Source organism: Geotrypetes seraphini, chromosome 11, assembly GCF_902459505.1.
Source record: "Geotrypetes seraphini chromosome 11, aGeoSer1.1, whole genome shotgun sequence".
NCBI classification, from domain to species: Eukaryota; Metazoa; Chordata; class Amphibia; order Gymnophiona; family Dermophiidae; genus Geotrypetes; species Geotrypetes seraphini.
In genome coordinates this window covers 50,320,656-50,334,530 of record NC_047094.1, presented here as the reverse complement: position 1 = coordinate 50,334,530, position 13,875 = coordinate 50,320,656, and the positions used below count along the sequence as shown (strand labels likewise).

Sequence of the window (13,875 nt, the reverse complement as noted above, 5' to 3'; positions counted from 1 at the left end):
CAATTTCTAGTCAGAAATCCTTTCCCTGCAGCCAGGCTGATTCAGACAAATAGGCACCAAAAGTTACAGTGAATACTCCTATTATTCTCTATGGAGAACATTGAGGGGGTCTGAAGTGTTGAGATTTAGAGGTTTCTGGGGTCAGTACTATGTTTCCCCCCTTCCTCCAAAACCCTAAAAATCACCATTTTTTTCTTTTTGCATTTAGCTCCAATGGCCCATTTTTGGTGCAGTTTTTTTATGGTGGCCATCTTGGATTTTTAACAATCTGATTTTAAAATCCTTTTTTCTGCTTCAAAACTGCTCGTATTTGCAAGTGACTGCCTCTGATGGATGTCCCAGGCCTTTCTAGTCCAGGATCCTACTTCGTTTGCTCAGATTTGCCAGTTGAGAAATTGCCGTGTCCCACAGGATGTGGGAAGAAGGAGCAGGAGCTTTGGGCTCAGCCCCCAGTCAGTCCTTCAAGGCCTTGGAATCCCCAAAATCGTGGAAAAACCAGACTAAGGGGAAGAGATCCTGTTCAGATGACCCAAGCAGCGATGGGACAAAACGCAAGCGCATGGTAGCAGATGATTCTGTGTTTCTCCAGTCTGGGGTTGTGCAAGGAACCTCAGGTCCCCCGATGCAAGGCTTTATTCTTTTATGCCTGTGACCCCATGATTGCAGCCAAATAAAATTGTGTGATCCCCTGGAAGTGCAGAATAATGGTTTATCTATAGAGAACCCATCTAGGTCGTGATCACAAAAAGCAGGTTTTGTGACCCCATTGGGGGGGCAATCAGGGCAGCTCCCGGTACCCTCCATAGACTGGGATGTCCTTCCCTTCTCCCCACACAGTTCTGAATCCCCTTCACCTTTAAAAATGCAAGGGTGTCATTGGTGCAGCAGCGATTCTCCAGCACTGCCAGTGGTTTCGTCGGCACTGTTCCTCTGCCGTGGTCTGCCCAAGCGGATATAGGAAGTTGCATCAGATGGTATGGTTATGTGTTTTGTATTCTGGCGTACACAGATTATGGTTAAACTAAATATAAGTAACCAAATTAAATTAAATTAATTCAAAGGATTTATTTGTATGAACTCCAAAGACCCATGATGAGTCCTTTACTTTCAAATTCCTACCCACTGAATGGATAACCTTTTAGCTAATATGTGGCTAAAGTTATACAGAAAAAGAGGGGTGGGATTAGAAGTGCTGGGGAAGCCAAAAGTTATCTGGATAGTGGTGATATTCAGCTGCTACACAGAATTCCTATGAGTGTTGGGGTTCTTACTGCTGCAGTCAGTGCTAAAAACGCTAGCACGGCTTTGTAAAGGAGGGGCTTTATAATTTATCTATTTAAAGTTAGAAGCATATATTCAGCAATTTGACTTCTACAGATTCTTGACTGAATATATGGATAACTCATCCATATATCTTTATGCGGCTTCCATTTGCTGCACATTGATCCCATCTATATATACCTATGTAAATACTGTATGTTTATATCTATACTAGTGTTTAAGCCCGTTACATTAACGGGTGCTAGAATAGATGTGTAGACTTTTAGCACAATGGGTCGCTGAGGCGTTTCTTTCTTTCTTTCTTTCTTTATGTTTTTTATCTCTCTCCCTTTCTTTCTGTCTCTGTCCCCCTGTGTGTCTCTGTCTCTTCCCTGGCCCCCTGTCTTACTGTCTCTCTCCCTGCCCCCCTTTCTTTTTTTCTGTCTCTGTCCCCCTGTGTGTCTCTGTCTGTCTCTTCCCTGCCCCCCCCCCCCCCGTCTTACTGTCTCTCTCCCTGGCTGTCTATCAGTCTTTCTTTCTTTATCTTCTCCCTTCCTTTTACCTTCCATGTCCCCTGTCCAGCAGTAGCCTTTCTCCCAATCACATCCCTCCCCCCAAAGAAAACCAAGATAGTTTATTGTTCTCAACCAATTAAAACCCTCCCCCCACATCAAAGCAAGATTGTTTCCTATCCCCAACAAATCACACCCCTCTCACCAAATGGAAGCAAGATTGTTCCCTTCCCCCTTCCCATCAACCCCCCCCTTTAACTAAAGTAATGTAAGATCGTTCACTGATTCCCCAGCACACAAACCACCGAAATTAAAGCAAAATATTTCCCTTCCCCAAACAGGCTTATTTGATAAGGGGCTCGGCACAGGCCATCATGTTGAGACTTGGAAACCACCTTGCGCAGAACGCAACCGCACAGACAATGAGTGTAGGCGTCAGTGACAGCAGGTTACCTCGACCACCGAGGTTGCGCCCCCACATGAGGCAGTAGGTATGGCGGCGCTGGGGCAGTGCAGAAGAGGAGGAAGATGGGTCTGTGTCTCTCTTCTCTTCCTTTCCTCCTCCTGCATTGCAGGAGAGCAGGGAGTGCCGTGTTGTAAAATTTCTCAGCTGCGCGTGGGGCCGTAGTAAGCATGGGGCATGCTGCACTCTTGGCGGCCACGGACCTACGGATCATGGAAGCATGCCGATAAGAGTGCGCATGCGCCGCTTACGGTTTTATTATATTGATTAGATTAGATTAATTATTCAAATATTTCTGTGTCATGTTGGCCATGAATTTGGACTTGGAGATTGAAATGTACAGTGTCAGCATCTATGAGACAAACATGGTTATTTTTGTTACATAGGATTTTTTGGACCCCAGTTTGATTAAATAAAATAGATAGTTCTAAGTCTAATAGATGCTGGCATTGTCATACTGGTATAGGGATTTTGGATCATCTGTTGTATTTTTGTCTATTTATATTAATATATTGGAAGTCAATTTGGGGCCAAATAAATTTAGTACTAGATTCAAATGTTCCAATGTCATAAGAGGCTATAATTTGTGGAACAATTTTACATGTGAAACCCACACTAGATAAATATAAGAGTCGTCTATTTATGATCCTAACAGGTATAGCCATTCAATTGATTACAAGTAATTGGAAAAACCATGATAGAATTAATTATACATTTTGGTGGGTGAATGTGTGTACTACATACAGATACGAATGAATTAACGCAGAATGTAGGGGTTTTAGTGAGGTATTTAATAAAATTTGGAGCTCATTGACTAAATTTGTAAAAACATAATAATGTATTTTCATCATATCTTTTCTTTTCTTTGGTTTATTTATCTTTACACATCCAGGGGGGTTGGAGGGAGGGGAATAAATATTGATAGTGATATTTGGGTAACTTTATTCTTTATTTGTATTGTATATTAGGATATATTATGATATTATTATATGCAGGAAAATGAAATTATTGAATGATATTTATGTTACCTGTATAGATAATAGTGTAATATGTGGAATATCTTTTGTTCTTTCATTTGTATGACACTGTTTTTGATTAAAAATCAATAAAGAATTAAAAAAAAAAGATTAGATTAATTATGGGATAATAATCAAACTGCTCACATTGGTGCAAACTCCAGTGCTTTAGAAATACTGAATAGTAGTGGTAGTAATACCTATGGGGTTTATACCAATAATCAATACTCAAAGCTTGGATAGTTTTATTTTGATTACAGCCTCTGGGAGAAATACTCACAGATTTGTGCCTGGTTTTTCTGTGGTCACCAAAGTAATAAGTTTAAATAGAAAGCTCTAAAGAAACTACACACAAGTTCCTCAGTTTGCCACACAGTTTTAACGTATGGTAGCTGTCCTCATAGGAACACTATAGTGTGTAATTTTTCTTTTTTTCTTTGTTTTCTTTTATATATTATTCAGTAAGTTATAAAGTGCTTATGCTTAATTTTTATGGTATAATAGCGATAGTAGCGAAAGTAGCGATTACTTAGCTTTTTTTTATATATATGAGAAACTGGGTCTGGCTCAATCCCCACCGACGCGTTTCATTATTTCATCAGGGTCGGGGAAGGAGAACGCAGAGCAGTTCTATGTCTTAGCAAAATGCCGGCTCATTAATCATGGATTTAGCATTTTGCTAAGACATAGAACTGCTCTGTGTTCTCCTTCCCCGACCCTGATGAAATAATGAAACGCGTCGGTGGGGATTGAGCCAGACCCAGTTTCTCATATATATAAAAAAAAGCTAAGTAATCGCTACTTTCGCTACTATCGCTATTATACCATAAAAATTAAGCATAAGCACTTTATAACTTACTGAATAATATATAAAAGAAAACAAAGAAAAAAAGAAAAATTACACACTATAGTGTTCCTATGAGGACAGCTACCATACGTTAAAACTGTGTGGCAAACTGAGGAACTTGTGTGTAGTTTCTTTAGAGCTTTCTATTTAAACTTATTACTTTGGTGGCTAGTTTAAGTCTAACACATCTGTAAGTGAATTTCTGTGCACAAATTTGTTATTGGTTTTTCTGTGGCCATATTTTCAGACAAGGCACTCTATAGGTATACTGTATTCATTTGAATTTGACTCACTGTGCACATTGTTGCCTCCCCTGATCTAACCCTGCCTGTGAGGACATTTCTAAACTGTGCAGGGCTGAATAGCGCACATATTTACACCTGCATAAAAGGAGAGTAATTTTTAGAGAGCTCATTTTCACAGGTAAAATTCTGTTTAACTTTCGAAAATGGCTTTGAATTTTGCCTACTCCAAAGGGTAAATTATACACTAATTCTGATATTTCTGTACTTTGCTACAAAAACCTTTATGTGCATTTGCTGCTGGAATAAAATTGCCATTTTGCTGTCCACCACAGTGAGCACTATCTGATCCTGTCTCCTGTTCTTCCCTTTATGAACTGTTTCTCTTGCTGTCATTAAAGAAATGCTCTGAATGTGGTAAAGAATGACTTGATTGCTAAAGTGGATCAGCTGTCCGGAGAGCAAGAGGTACTAAAGGGTGAGCTTGAAGCCACCAAGCAAGCAAAAACTAAAATGGAGAATCGAATCAAGGAGCTGGAGGAGGAGCTCAAAAGGTGAGTGTAGGTATAACCGCCACTCAGAAAATACTCCTTGCTTACTGATTGATAGAAACTGTGACTTCTATGTTCAAGGAATAGTTTTTTCACACTCTCAAAGCAGTCCAACTCCTCTCCAAGACCTCTTGAGCTTCAAGGCCAATATTGATGTCACTAGATTTCAAGCTTCTCACTGAGTTCTAAGTTGGTCTCTATGGTAAATGGACTATGCATGTTTTACTCTCCCTCAAAAATTTTCCTCCGTGGTTCTTGGAGGAGAATGTGACTTAGCAGTTAGAGCTACAGCCTCAGAATCCTGAGGTTGTGGGTTCAAGCCCTGCACTGCTCCTTGTGACCCTAGGCAAGTCACTTAATCCTCCGCCATCCCAAGTACATTAAATAGATTGTCAGTCCACCAGGACAGATAGGGAAAAAGCTTGAGTTGCTGACTTGTAGCCCATTATGAGCTCCTTTGGGAGGATGGGCTAAAAAAAAAATCAAATAATAACATAAATACATGATAAGACTTATTCAATGACCTGTTTTAAAACTGTCAAGTACATGTAAACTGTTCTGAGCTCCCCTGGGAGAACATTATGGAAAATGTAATGAATAAATAAATAAATAAATACATCTCTACAACACTTGCTGAGACTAGGGTTTCTAACTGCAGAGGTGTAGCAGTTGCACTTCAACCTGTGAATCCTCATGCAGGGCAATGGAGCAATTGCAGGCTTCCTCTCAGGCATTGGTGTAGGCATAGACAACTGCTGAGGGTGCCAAATCCCCAGACCAAAATGAAGCTTGTTCCTGCTTACTCTAGGGCCAAATGCATGTGTTGTTTAAAAGGAGTACCATCATGTTTCTGTGTTTCTATTATTAGAGAGAGGAGGAGATAGTGGATGCTGCGGATGGGGCAGACTGGATGGGCCATTTGGCCTTTATTTGCCATTGTGTTTCTATGTACATTATAGCTTTCCTCTGCTCTTCTTCTGGCTCTCCAGTCTTTGGATCTCTGTCACTCACCAACCTCACTCTGTATTCTGCTGCCTGATCTTGCATTTGGGTGCCATAATCTTGCCTTGCTGCTTCTATGGGCTAGGAACTAAAGCTGTGTTATCCTCTCCTCTTGCATATAAAACTTAAAATGTCTGAAAGAGCACAGCCCTCCTTCAGAGGTAACCACTGTACAGTCTATTCAGAATGCTTGCAAGTATTAGAGGCAAGATTATTCTTGTTCTGCAAGGAGGCATTGGAAGAGAAAATGCCCCAGAGTTACCGTATTTGCCGGCGTATAAGACGACTTTTCAGTACTTTAAAATCCTCCCCAAAGTCGGGGGTCGTCTTATACGCCGGGTACTGTTTACATGCCCTTACTTTACATGCCCTAACATCTCCTTCCTTACCTCCTTACGGTGCTTACGGTACTAGTAAACCTGCCGGGACATCAGCGGGGCCATGGCGGGACATCAGTGTGACAAGGGTGCCAGCTCCTTCATCCTGCGCAGTGGGAAGCAGCGGCGCTCTGGCCCCACCCCTTTTCTCTTTACTACGTCTCTCGCACATGCGGCCGTGTGTGGAGTCTAGCCCTTAAGGAAGTTGCGGGGGCGAACAGGAGGCTTTTGAAGGCTTTTAAAGGGAAACTGTCATGCCAGCAAACTTGCTAGGGACTTGCCCGGCACTTGCTCTCTCCCTCTATGTGTTATCTTCCTTCTATCATTGACAGTTTCAGTTTGGTTAACAGTTTAGAAAACAAATAGCATGGCAGCTCCCATGGGTTTATTGTTCTATTCAGCTTTAGTGAATTAATTAAAATTGTTGAAATAAATTCTGATGTTCTTTTAAGTTTTATTTGTTGTGCAGAAGGTGTGCGGAAGAAGGGGTAGTCTTATATGGCGAGTATATAACAAACTCTATATTTTAACTGTAAAAGTTGGGGGGTCGTCTTATACGCCCAGTCGTCTTATACGCCGGCAAATACGGTACTTGTAGGAGCTGGGAAATGAGAATTTGCAGCTTGTGCTTTGTAATGACCTTCCTGAAGCCTTCATTACACTCTCTTCTTAGACTTAAATCTAGGTAATTGGCTTAATAAAATCTTTAGAGTCTTCATTTTTTCTCAACAATCTATACTTGAACTAGAGACAGTACGACAGAAAACAAGACAGAGTTCAGCCAATTTCATCTTTCAGGCGTCTAAGGTTTTCTCCCCTAAATGTTTAGACTTCAGATTCTGATTTTGAAGGAATCCAGCATGAGGGACTACTAGCACAATTTGTGTTTAAATCTTTATTGATTTTCAAACTTTGATAGTTCAATACAATTGGTAAATCATAAATACAGCATTGGACGCACTAATAACTATACAATTATTACATTAAACAGTCATTTACTCCCATGCTCATCTTAATTATTAATACAATAATACATATGATGTGATTTCAATATTATAATTAAATAATTTAACTCCTCAAAGTACATTGCCCTCCCCCCCACCCACCCACCCTCCCTGGATGTGCAATTTGATAAAAGGCATGCACCAAATATAGAATCGCACTTAGCAGCCTAACATGTACATGTCACTAACATTTAGGCACACCCATTTAGGTCAAGAAAAACCAAGCCTAAATACCTGTGCCTAAGTTGTGTATGGATCGGGCATATACTATAACGGTGCTTAATTTTTAGGAATACCCACTATTTGTTCATGCTCCTGCCCTGGCCACATCCCTTTTGAACTTTGTGCACCAGAACTGATGTGCACCACTTTCTAGAATGCACCTACCGAGTTGTGTGTGTAAATTGACTGTGCACACCAATTTGCACTTGCAACTTATGGTGCTATATGAAGAATTTGGGAATAAATGTGTCACTGTGTGCTCCCCATATGTTTGCCCTTGTGATAGAACAGTGTGTAGCTGGAATGTTGACATTTATACATATATGTGGACAAATAAGTACACAAATGCAGGTATTTACAGGGTACCACTGCACAGTATATGATTTCCAAGTAAGAAAAAAAAAAGCCCATTCCTGTGCAAAGAGCATCTGATTCCTTACTGCTGGTAATGCATCCCTGCTCTCGAGTCTTGCAGAAAGTATCAATCATTTTTCTCAGCTCTGCCTCCTTGTCTCCTTGGGCAGTGCCCTCTCTCTTCAGTTTTACCTTTTGCAAACGAGATAAGAAAGTGTCTTTTTACCTGCTCTGCATTAAATTTTTATTTTTGGGTTTTCTCATTCGATTTTTAGAGCTTCCCAGTGATCCTGGGGCATTGCTTGTGCTTAGAGGTTCTCAGTAATCTTGGAGCATCTCTACCTGTGAGAGGATCCAAACTTTGCAGTCTATTGCTGGGGGGGCATTCTTCTAATAGGGAACCTGCCTGGCCAGCTTTCAGTAACACTGGGGAGCCCAGGGTAGATCCCTTGAGAGTGGTGCTCATCCCTGCAGAGTTCAGGTGTTTGAGTGTAGGCTGATTTGACCCCAATAACTGGCTGGGAGGCTTGGTGATGGTTGGCTGCTTCTCTGACCCCCTCCCCTCCCCCAAAGAATTGTGTGGGTGCAAGTGGGGTGAGGGTGTCAAGATTCCTGAGCTTGGAGGTTTGGCAGCCAGAAGAGATAAACTGCTGGGTATATTTCTTGCTTGCTTGAAGCAAAAATCCTTCTCCTTTTCACCAGCTGGAGCAAGAGCTGGTGCAAGCACAGTACTTGGCAGTTCTGTAAGTACAGTCTATTGTGCTAAGGGAAGACATCAGGGTTGGTATAAATTTGACCAAACTAAGGGTTTCTGAGGCTGTCCCAGTTGTTCTCTACCTTCAAAATACTTTTCCAGTGCAATAGAGATGGTATGCTTATGTGCATATTGCAGATGTCAATCACAGCTTTTCAAGTCCTCCTCTTTTTCCATGGTCTCTGCTGCCACCTTCAGTTCTTACTTCTGTAGGCGAGCATGAAGGTGTCTCTCTGATTTGCTCCATTTATTTCTTTATTGTTTTGCGGTGTCTTTTCGGTTGTTTGGCTTGTTCACAGGTTTTTTTACATGGCTTAAAGGCTCTGCCTTGCCTGCTTAAGGAGCAGCAGACGTTTAAGTCTGCAGCTGGCAGGTGCATCCTTCAGGGACCTTTACAGCCAGCCTACTGCATATTAGTTAGGTACTTGAGCGGCAGTTGTTAGGCATCAATAGTGTACCTTCGGGGTGCTCAGGGTGCCGGCTGCAGCTTTGCCTCATCCCTCCTCTTTTATTTTGCATTGTGTGTCGTGGCCCGAGGGGTAAAGGATCAGTCTGACTAAGGTCTGACTGGCAGCCCGAAGATCTCGGCATGGCATCTGACCAGCGGTTTGGGGCAGAGAACCCCTCCAGATTCAGCTACAGTTTAAAGGAACTGAATCAGGCTGTAGCACCATTTCCCCAAGCACAGGACATGAATACAGGCTATGACAGCTATGGGGACAATTGGGGGGAGTCTTGAAAACTGTGTTTTGATTGTTTCTGCAGTTAGGTCTTTGGTCCCCCTCCTCTAAATTGTATTAAAACATTTTTTTTGGGCAGCCCTGAAATGTTTTGAAGTAGTTTTTGGTGCCAAAATGCTGCTGCAGTGGCCATCTAGGATTTCCCAATTTTTTTCTACGTTCTGCAATTTCTTCAAAACACTTAAAAACTGATAGCCCCTATATCACTTCAAAACTGATAGCCCCTATATTATACCTTACTTGCACTGGATGAGCAGCTGAAGTGACTCGGTGGATGAGGGATCAGATTTAATCCCTTTATTGTTCCAAAGCAAGGCTTCCCTGGTGGGAGAGGCAGCTTTTCATATGGAGAATCAGAAGGCAATATCGGCCGTAGACCAGGGAGAAGATCCCTCTGTTCACTGACTTTAAATCTTCTGCATTGCTTGAGATCATTACCAAGTCTCTTTGAGAACTGAAGACAGACCCTCCTCAGCCTCTGTCCTCTCAGTGTTCTCTTCTGAGTGGGGTTCAGGCTCATCCCACTTTCCCCTTTCCGTGGCACTCAGACATGAGGATCCTAGTCACAGAGCCCTGGGAGACCCCTGAAGGTGGCTAAAACTATGACTAAATTGTATCTCATGGATCATAAATTTCAGCAAATGTTTGCTGGAATGCCAAAGGTGGATTATCTGGTAGCCTAGATGACCAAATGCACTTCCCTACTGAGTGAAGGAGGCATAGTTTTGAAGGATCCACAGGACAACAGTGTAGATATGGTCCTCAGGAGACAGTTTCAGGTCCTAGCCTTAGGGATTAAGGCTGCATCTGCAGCCTCCTTCATGGCACATGCCTATCATTCCAAGCTACAAAAACAGAACCTGGTGGAGGCTGAGCCCTGCCATAGTTTGTTTTAGCTGGGGTAGACTATGTAGATTACATAGCAGATGCACTCTATGATATAATCAGACTCATGGGGAAAGTCTCAGCATATTCGATCACAACCTGTTGTATGTTTTGGATCAGACAATGGTTGAGTGATTCAACCTCTAAAGCAGTGGTTCCCAAACCTGTCCTGGGGGCCCCCCAGCCAGTCAGGTTTTCAAGATATCCGTAATGAATATGCATGAGAGAGATTTGCATACCTGTCACTTCCATTATATGCAAATCTCTCTCATGCATATTCATTAGAGATATCTTGAAAACCTGACTGGCTGGGGGTCCCCCAGGACAGGTTTGGGAACCACTGCTCTGAAGCAACACTGAGCAGGCTCCAATTCAGAGGAAAGATGCTTCTTGGCAAGGATCTAGTTGACTTTATGGCCAGTGTACAAGATCACCAGCCAAGATCTTTACCAGACAGCAGACCCTGAGCAGCCAGAGACCAGAGCTGGGGGTCCTTTCATGGGTCAAGGTGATCCTACCAGTACTCAACAAGAACCTGTACCCAGAGAGCTTTTCAAGGTTCCAGACAGAAATTCTCCAGGATCTTGAGGAACCATACTTCAGGTTCCCACTCCGCAGTGCCAGCCAAAAATCCACAATGATACTAATCCTCAAGCTACTCCTCTGAAGATTGAAAGTTGGCTCTTAGACTATCTGGATTCCTGGGAACAGATAATGACCAATCACTGGGTCCTGGAAATTATCAGAGAGGGTTACGAGCTAGATTTTGTGCACCCTCTCTCTGACTGGTTCATAGATTCACCGACAGGCCGGCCAGAGAAGGCAGAAAAGGTCCAGGCAATGTTACAAAGGTTGCTAGATATTCAAGCAATATAACCAGTCCCTCCAGAAGACTCAGACACTGACAGATACTCCATATACTTTGTCATGCCCAAGAAAGGCTCAGAAGAGTGGAGGCCTATTCTGGATCTCAAACCCTGAGAGCTCCTTGTTCTGGTTGGAGACCGTCCAGTCCATCATTGGATGGAGGCAAGGTCTATTCCTGCTGAGATTTGTAGATCAGCAGCCTGGTCATCCCTTCATACCTTCATCAAATTCTACAGGATGGACATAGTATCACAGGAGGATGCCACTTTCGGGCTCTCAGGACTACGAGCAGGCTCATCTATCCTACCCTAGAGTTTGGGGACTGCTTAAGTATGTCTCTATGGTTCAGCATACCATTCCTCTTGCACTGAAAAAAGAGATTAGGTTCATAGCTTGATAATATCTTTTCCAGTAGATAGGGATGGTATGCTGAACCTCCCGCCCAGTAATTTTTCTAATGTGCCTGCTTTCTGACTCAAGCTTAATGGTCAGCTCCATAACTAAGATTGCACTGTCTATCAGACTATTGAATTAGGAAGAGCTTGTATATAGGAGGGAGGAATAGTTGAACTCCATAAATGTTCAGGCTGTTTGTGTTTAACTTATATTTTTTGTATTCATGATTCCTATTAGAATCTTGTTAATGTTTTCACTACATTAATGTTTCTTCAGTGATTGTTTTAAGTTTATCTGAGCAGATCAAGCATCTGGTTTCAGGAAATTCCCCGTATCCCTCCTTCTCTTGTCTTCTTCTGTAGGGCTGTCGCCAGCTTTGGTATGAACTGAAAGGGGTAGCAGAGACCATGAAGAAAGATTTGTGCAAGAAGGGTACTGGAGGAGTGTCCTTGTACCGTATGCTGTGGGGCACTTGAGGGGAGTGGGAGCTATGGACTTAGCCCCCTCTGGTTCCTTCATGGACTCAGAGTTGCTCAAGGATCGGGAAATGGGTAGTAAAGCCCTTCTAGAGCATCCTATTCATGACTTGTCATCATCCACTAAGCATGTTTGTGTAGACCGTACCGAGCTCTACGCTTGTGGAGATGGCGTGGTATATAAACCTAAGGTTTAGTTTAGTTTAGTTTAGTTTAGACATCACAGACCTGGAGAGGAGACATGAGTTAATCCTGTTGAGATCCCCAGAGGATCCATAACCTGTCTTTGACCTTGATTTGATGTCCTTGACAAAAGCTGCAAAAGGCCAACCTCTAAGACTTCTATTTCATGATGGATTCACATGGCTATTTCCTCGGCATACATTGGCTGTGGTAAATAGCCACTATTGATCTTGAAAGCTCATTCAACCAGGAGTGTAGCTTCTTCATGGGCGGAGTCCAGGGCACTGTCACCTGATGAGATTTGTAGGGCTGCTATGTGGTCCACTCTCCATACCTTTATGAAGTTTTGCAGAGTGTACATGTTGGCATAATGGACCTGGCTTTCAGGTCCTCAGTGCTGATAGCAGGCTCATCTGTCCCCCCCCCTAAACTTGAGGGACTGATATGGTACATCCCAGCCATAAGGAATTGGATGCTGTTTGCACAGAAAGAGAGGATTAGGTTCTTACCTCAATAATCCTCTTTATGCCCTACCCTGTCAGAGATATGTAAAACCTATGTTAGATCTCATTCTGTTTGTGTATTCAGCGGCTTGGAGTAACTAACTGTGACTTGACAAACAGAGACAACAGAGTTGAAAAAGGGCTCTTTTAGGAGAGCTGTATAACCTGAATTAGCTTATTACTTGTGAGCTAGTGCAGATTGCACACAGGTAGGTGGTTTGTTTGAATCTACCTTGTTTTATGACATTGCAGTGGTTGCATACTGTCTTTTGTGTTTTTTGCTATTGCAGAACACATCAAAATTTGTATGTCCGGGGAGTACCCCAAGCCTCTTCTTGTTTTCTGTTATATGGGTTATCACATGCTTTGGTATGAACTGAAAAGGGGGGGCACTGCCCAGGGAGACAAAGAGGTGGAGCTGAGAAAAATGATTGATGCCTTCTACAAGCCATAAGCAATCATATGCTGTTATACAGGAAAGAGGATTATCAAGGTAAGAACTTAATCCTTCCTAGCCTCTTATGCTGGATTTTTCTTAACCAGAATCTGAATAGTCTAAAGTTCCAGGGGAAGAAACCTCAAATGTATGCCTGCTCTTGGTACAATATTTAAAAAGCTCATACACCCAAATCTATATAAATATACTAAAGTGCGACTTTATTCTTGCCAGAGATTAAATATAGAATTATTTATTCTATAACCTCCGGGTCTTCAGTGTGCCGACTGAGTCACCAGACCCAAGCCAGCTGGTCTCTTCATTAGTCCCATTGGTTAATGTTGCTGCTAAGCAAGCTAAGTACATATGATTAAATCAAATTGATATTTTAAATAAATCATTGATTTTTAACGAGAATTAGAAGATACATGAAATGAGTTAGAAGAAATATGAAATGAATTAAAATATAGAAAAAAAAGAAAAGAAAAAGCCTAAATAGTACTAACCAACAGGACTAATGAAGAGACCAGCTGGCTTGGGTCTGGTGACTCAGCCGGCACACTGAAGACCCTGCGTTTATAGAATAAATAATTCTATATTCAATCTCTGGCAAGAATAAAGTCACATTTTGGTATATTTATATAGATTTGGATGTATGAACTTTTTTAACATTTTTGATTAGTCTTTATTTATACCTTCTCCAACTTGGTACAATATGACAGACTCTCTGGAAGACAAAATTGGCTGTTTTGTTTTCTAGAGTATTGTTTCTAGTTCAAGTAGAG

At 42.0% G+C, this 13,875-nt stretch overlaps 1 protein-coding gene across 20 annotated transcripts in view; it reads left to right on the top strand.

Annotated features, from left to right (window-relative positions):
- The window catches only part of MAPK8IP3 (mitogen-activated protein kinase 8 interacting protein 3), a 242,062-nt gene that overhangs the window by 116,759 nt on the left and 111,428 nt on the right, over nt 1-13,875 (top strand). For all 20 annotated transcript variants that reach the window (XM_033914092.1, XM_033914108.1, XM_033914105.1 and 17 more), the window contains one exon: nt 4,742-4,894. In XM_033914092.1, the coding sequence (XP_033769983.1) occupies nt 4,742-4,894 (153 nt within the window). The remainder of the gene's footprint in view (nt 1-4,741; nt 4,895-13,875) is intronic.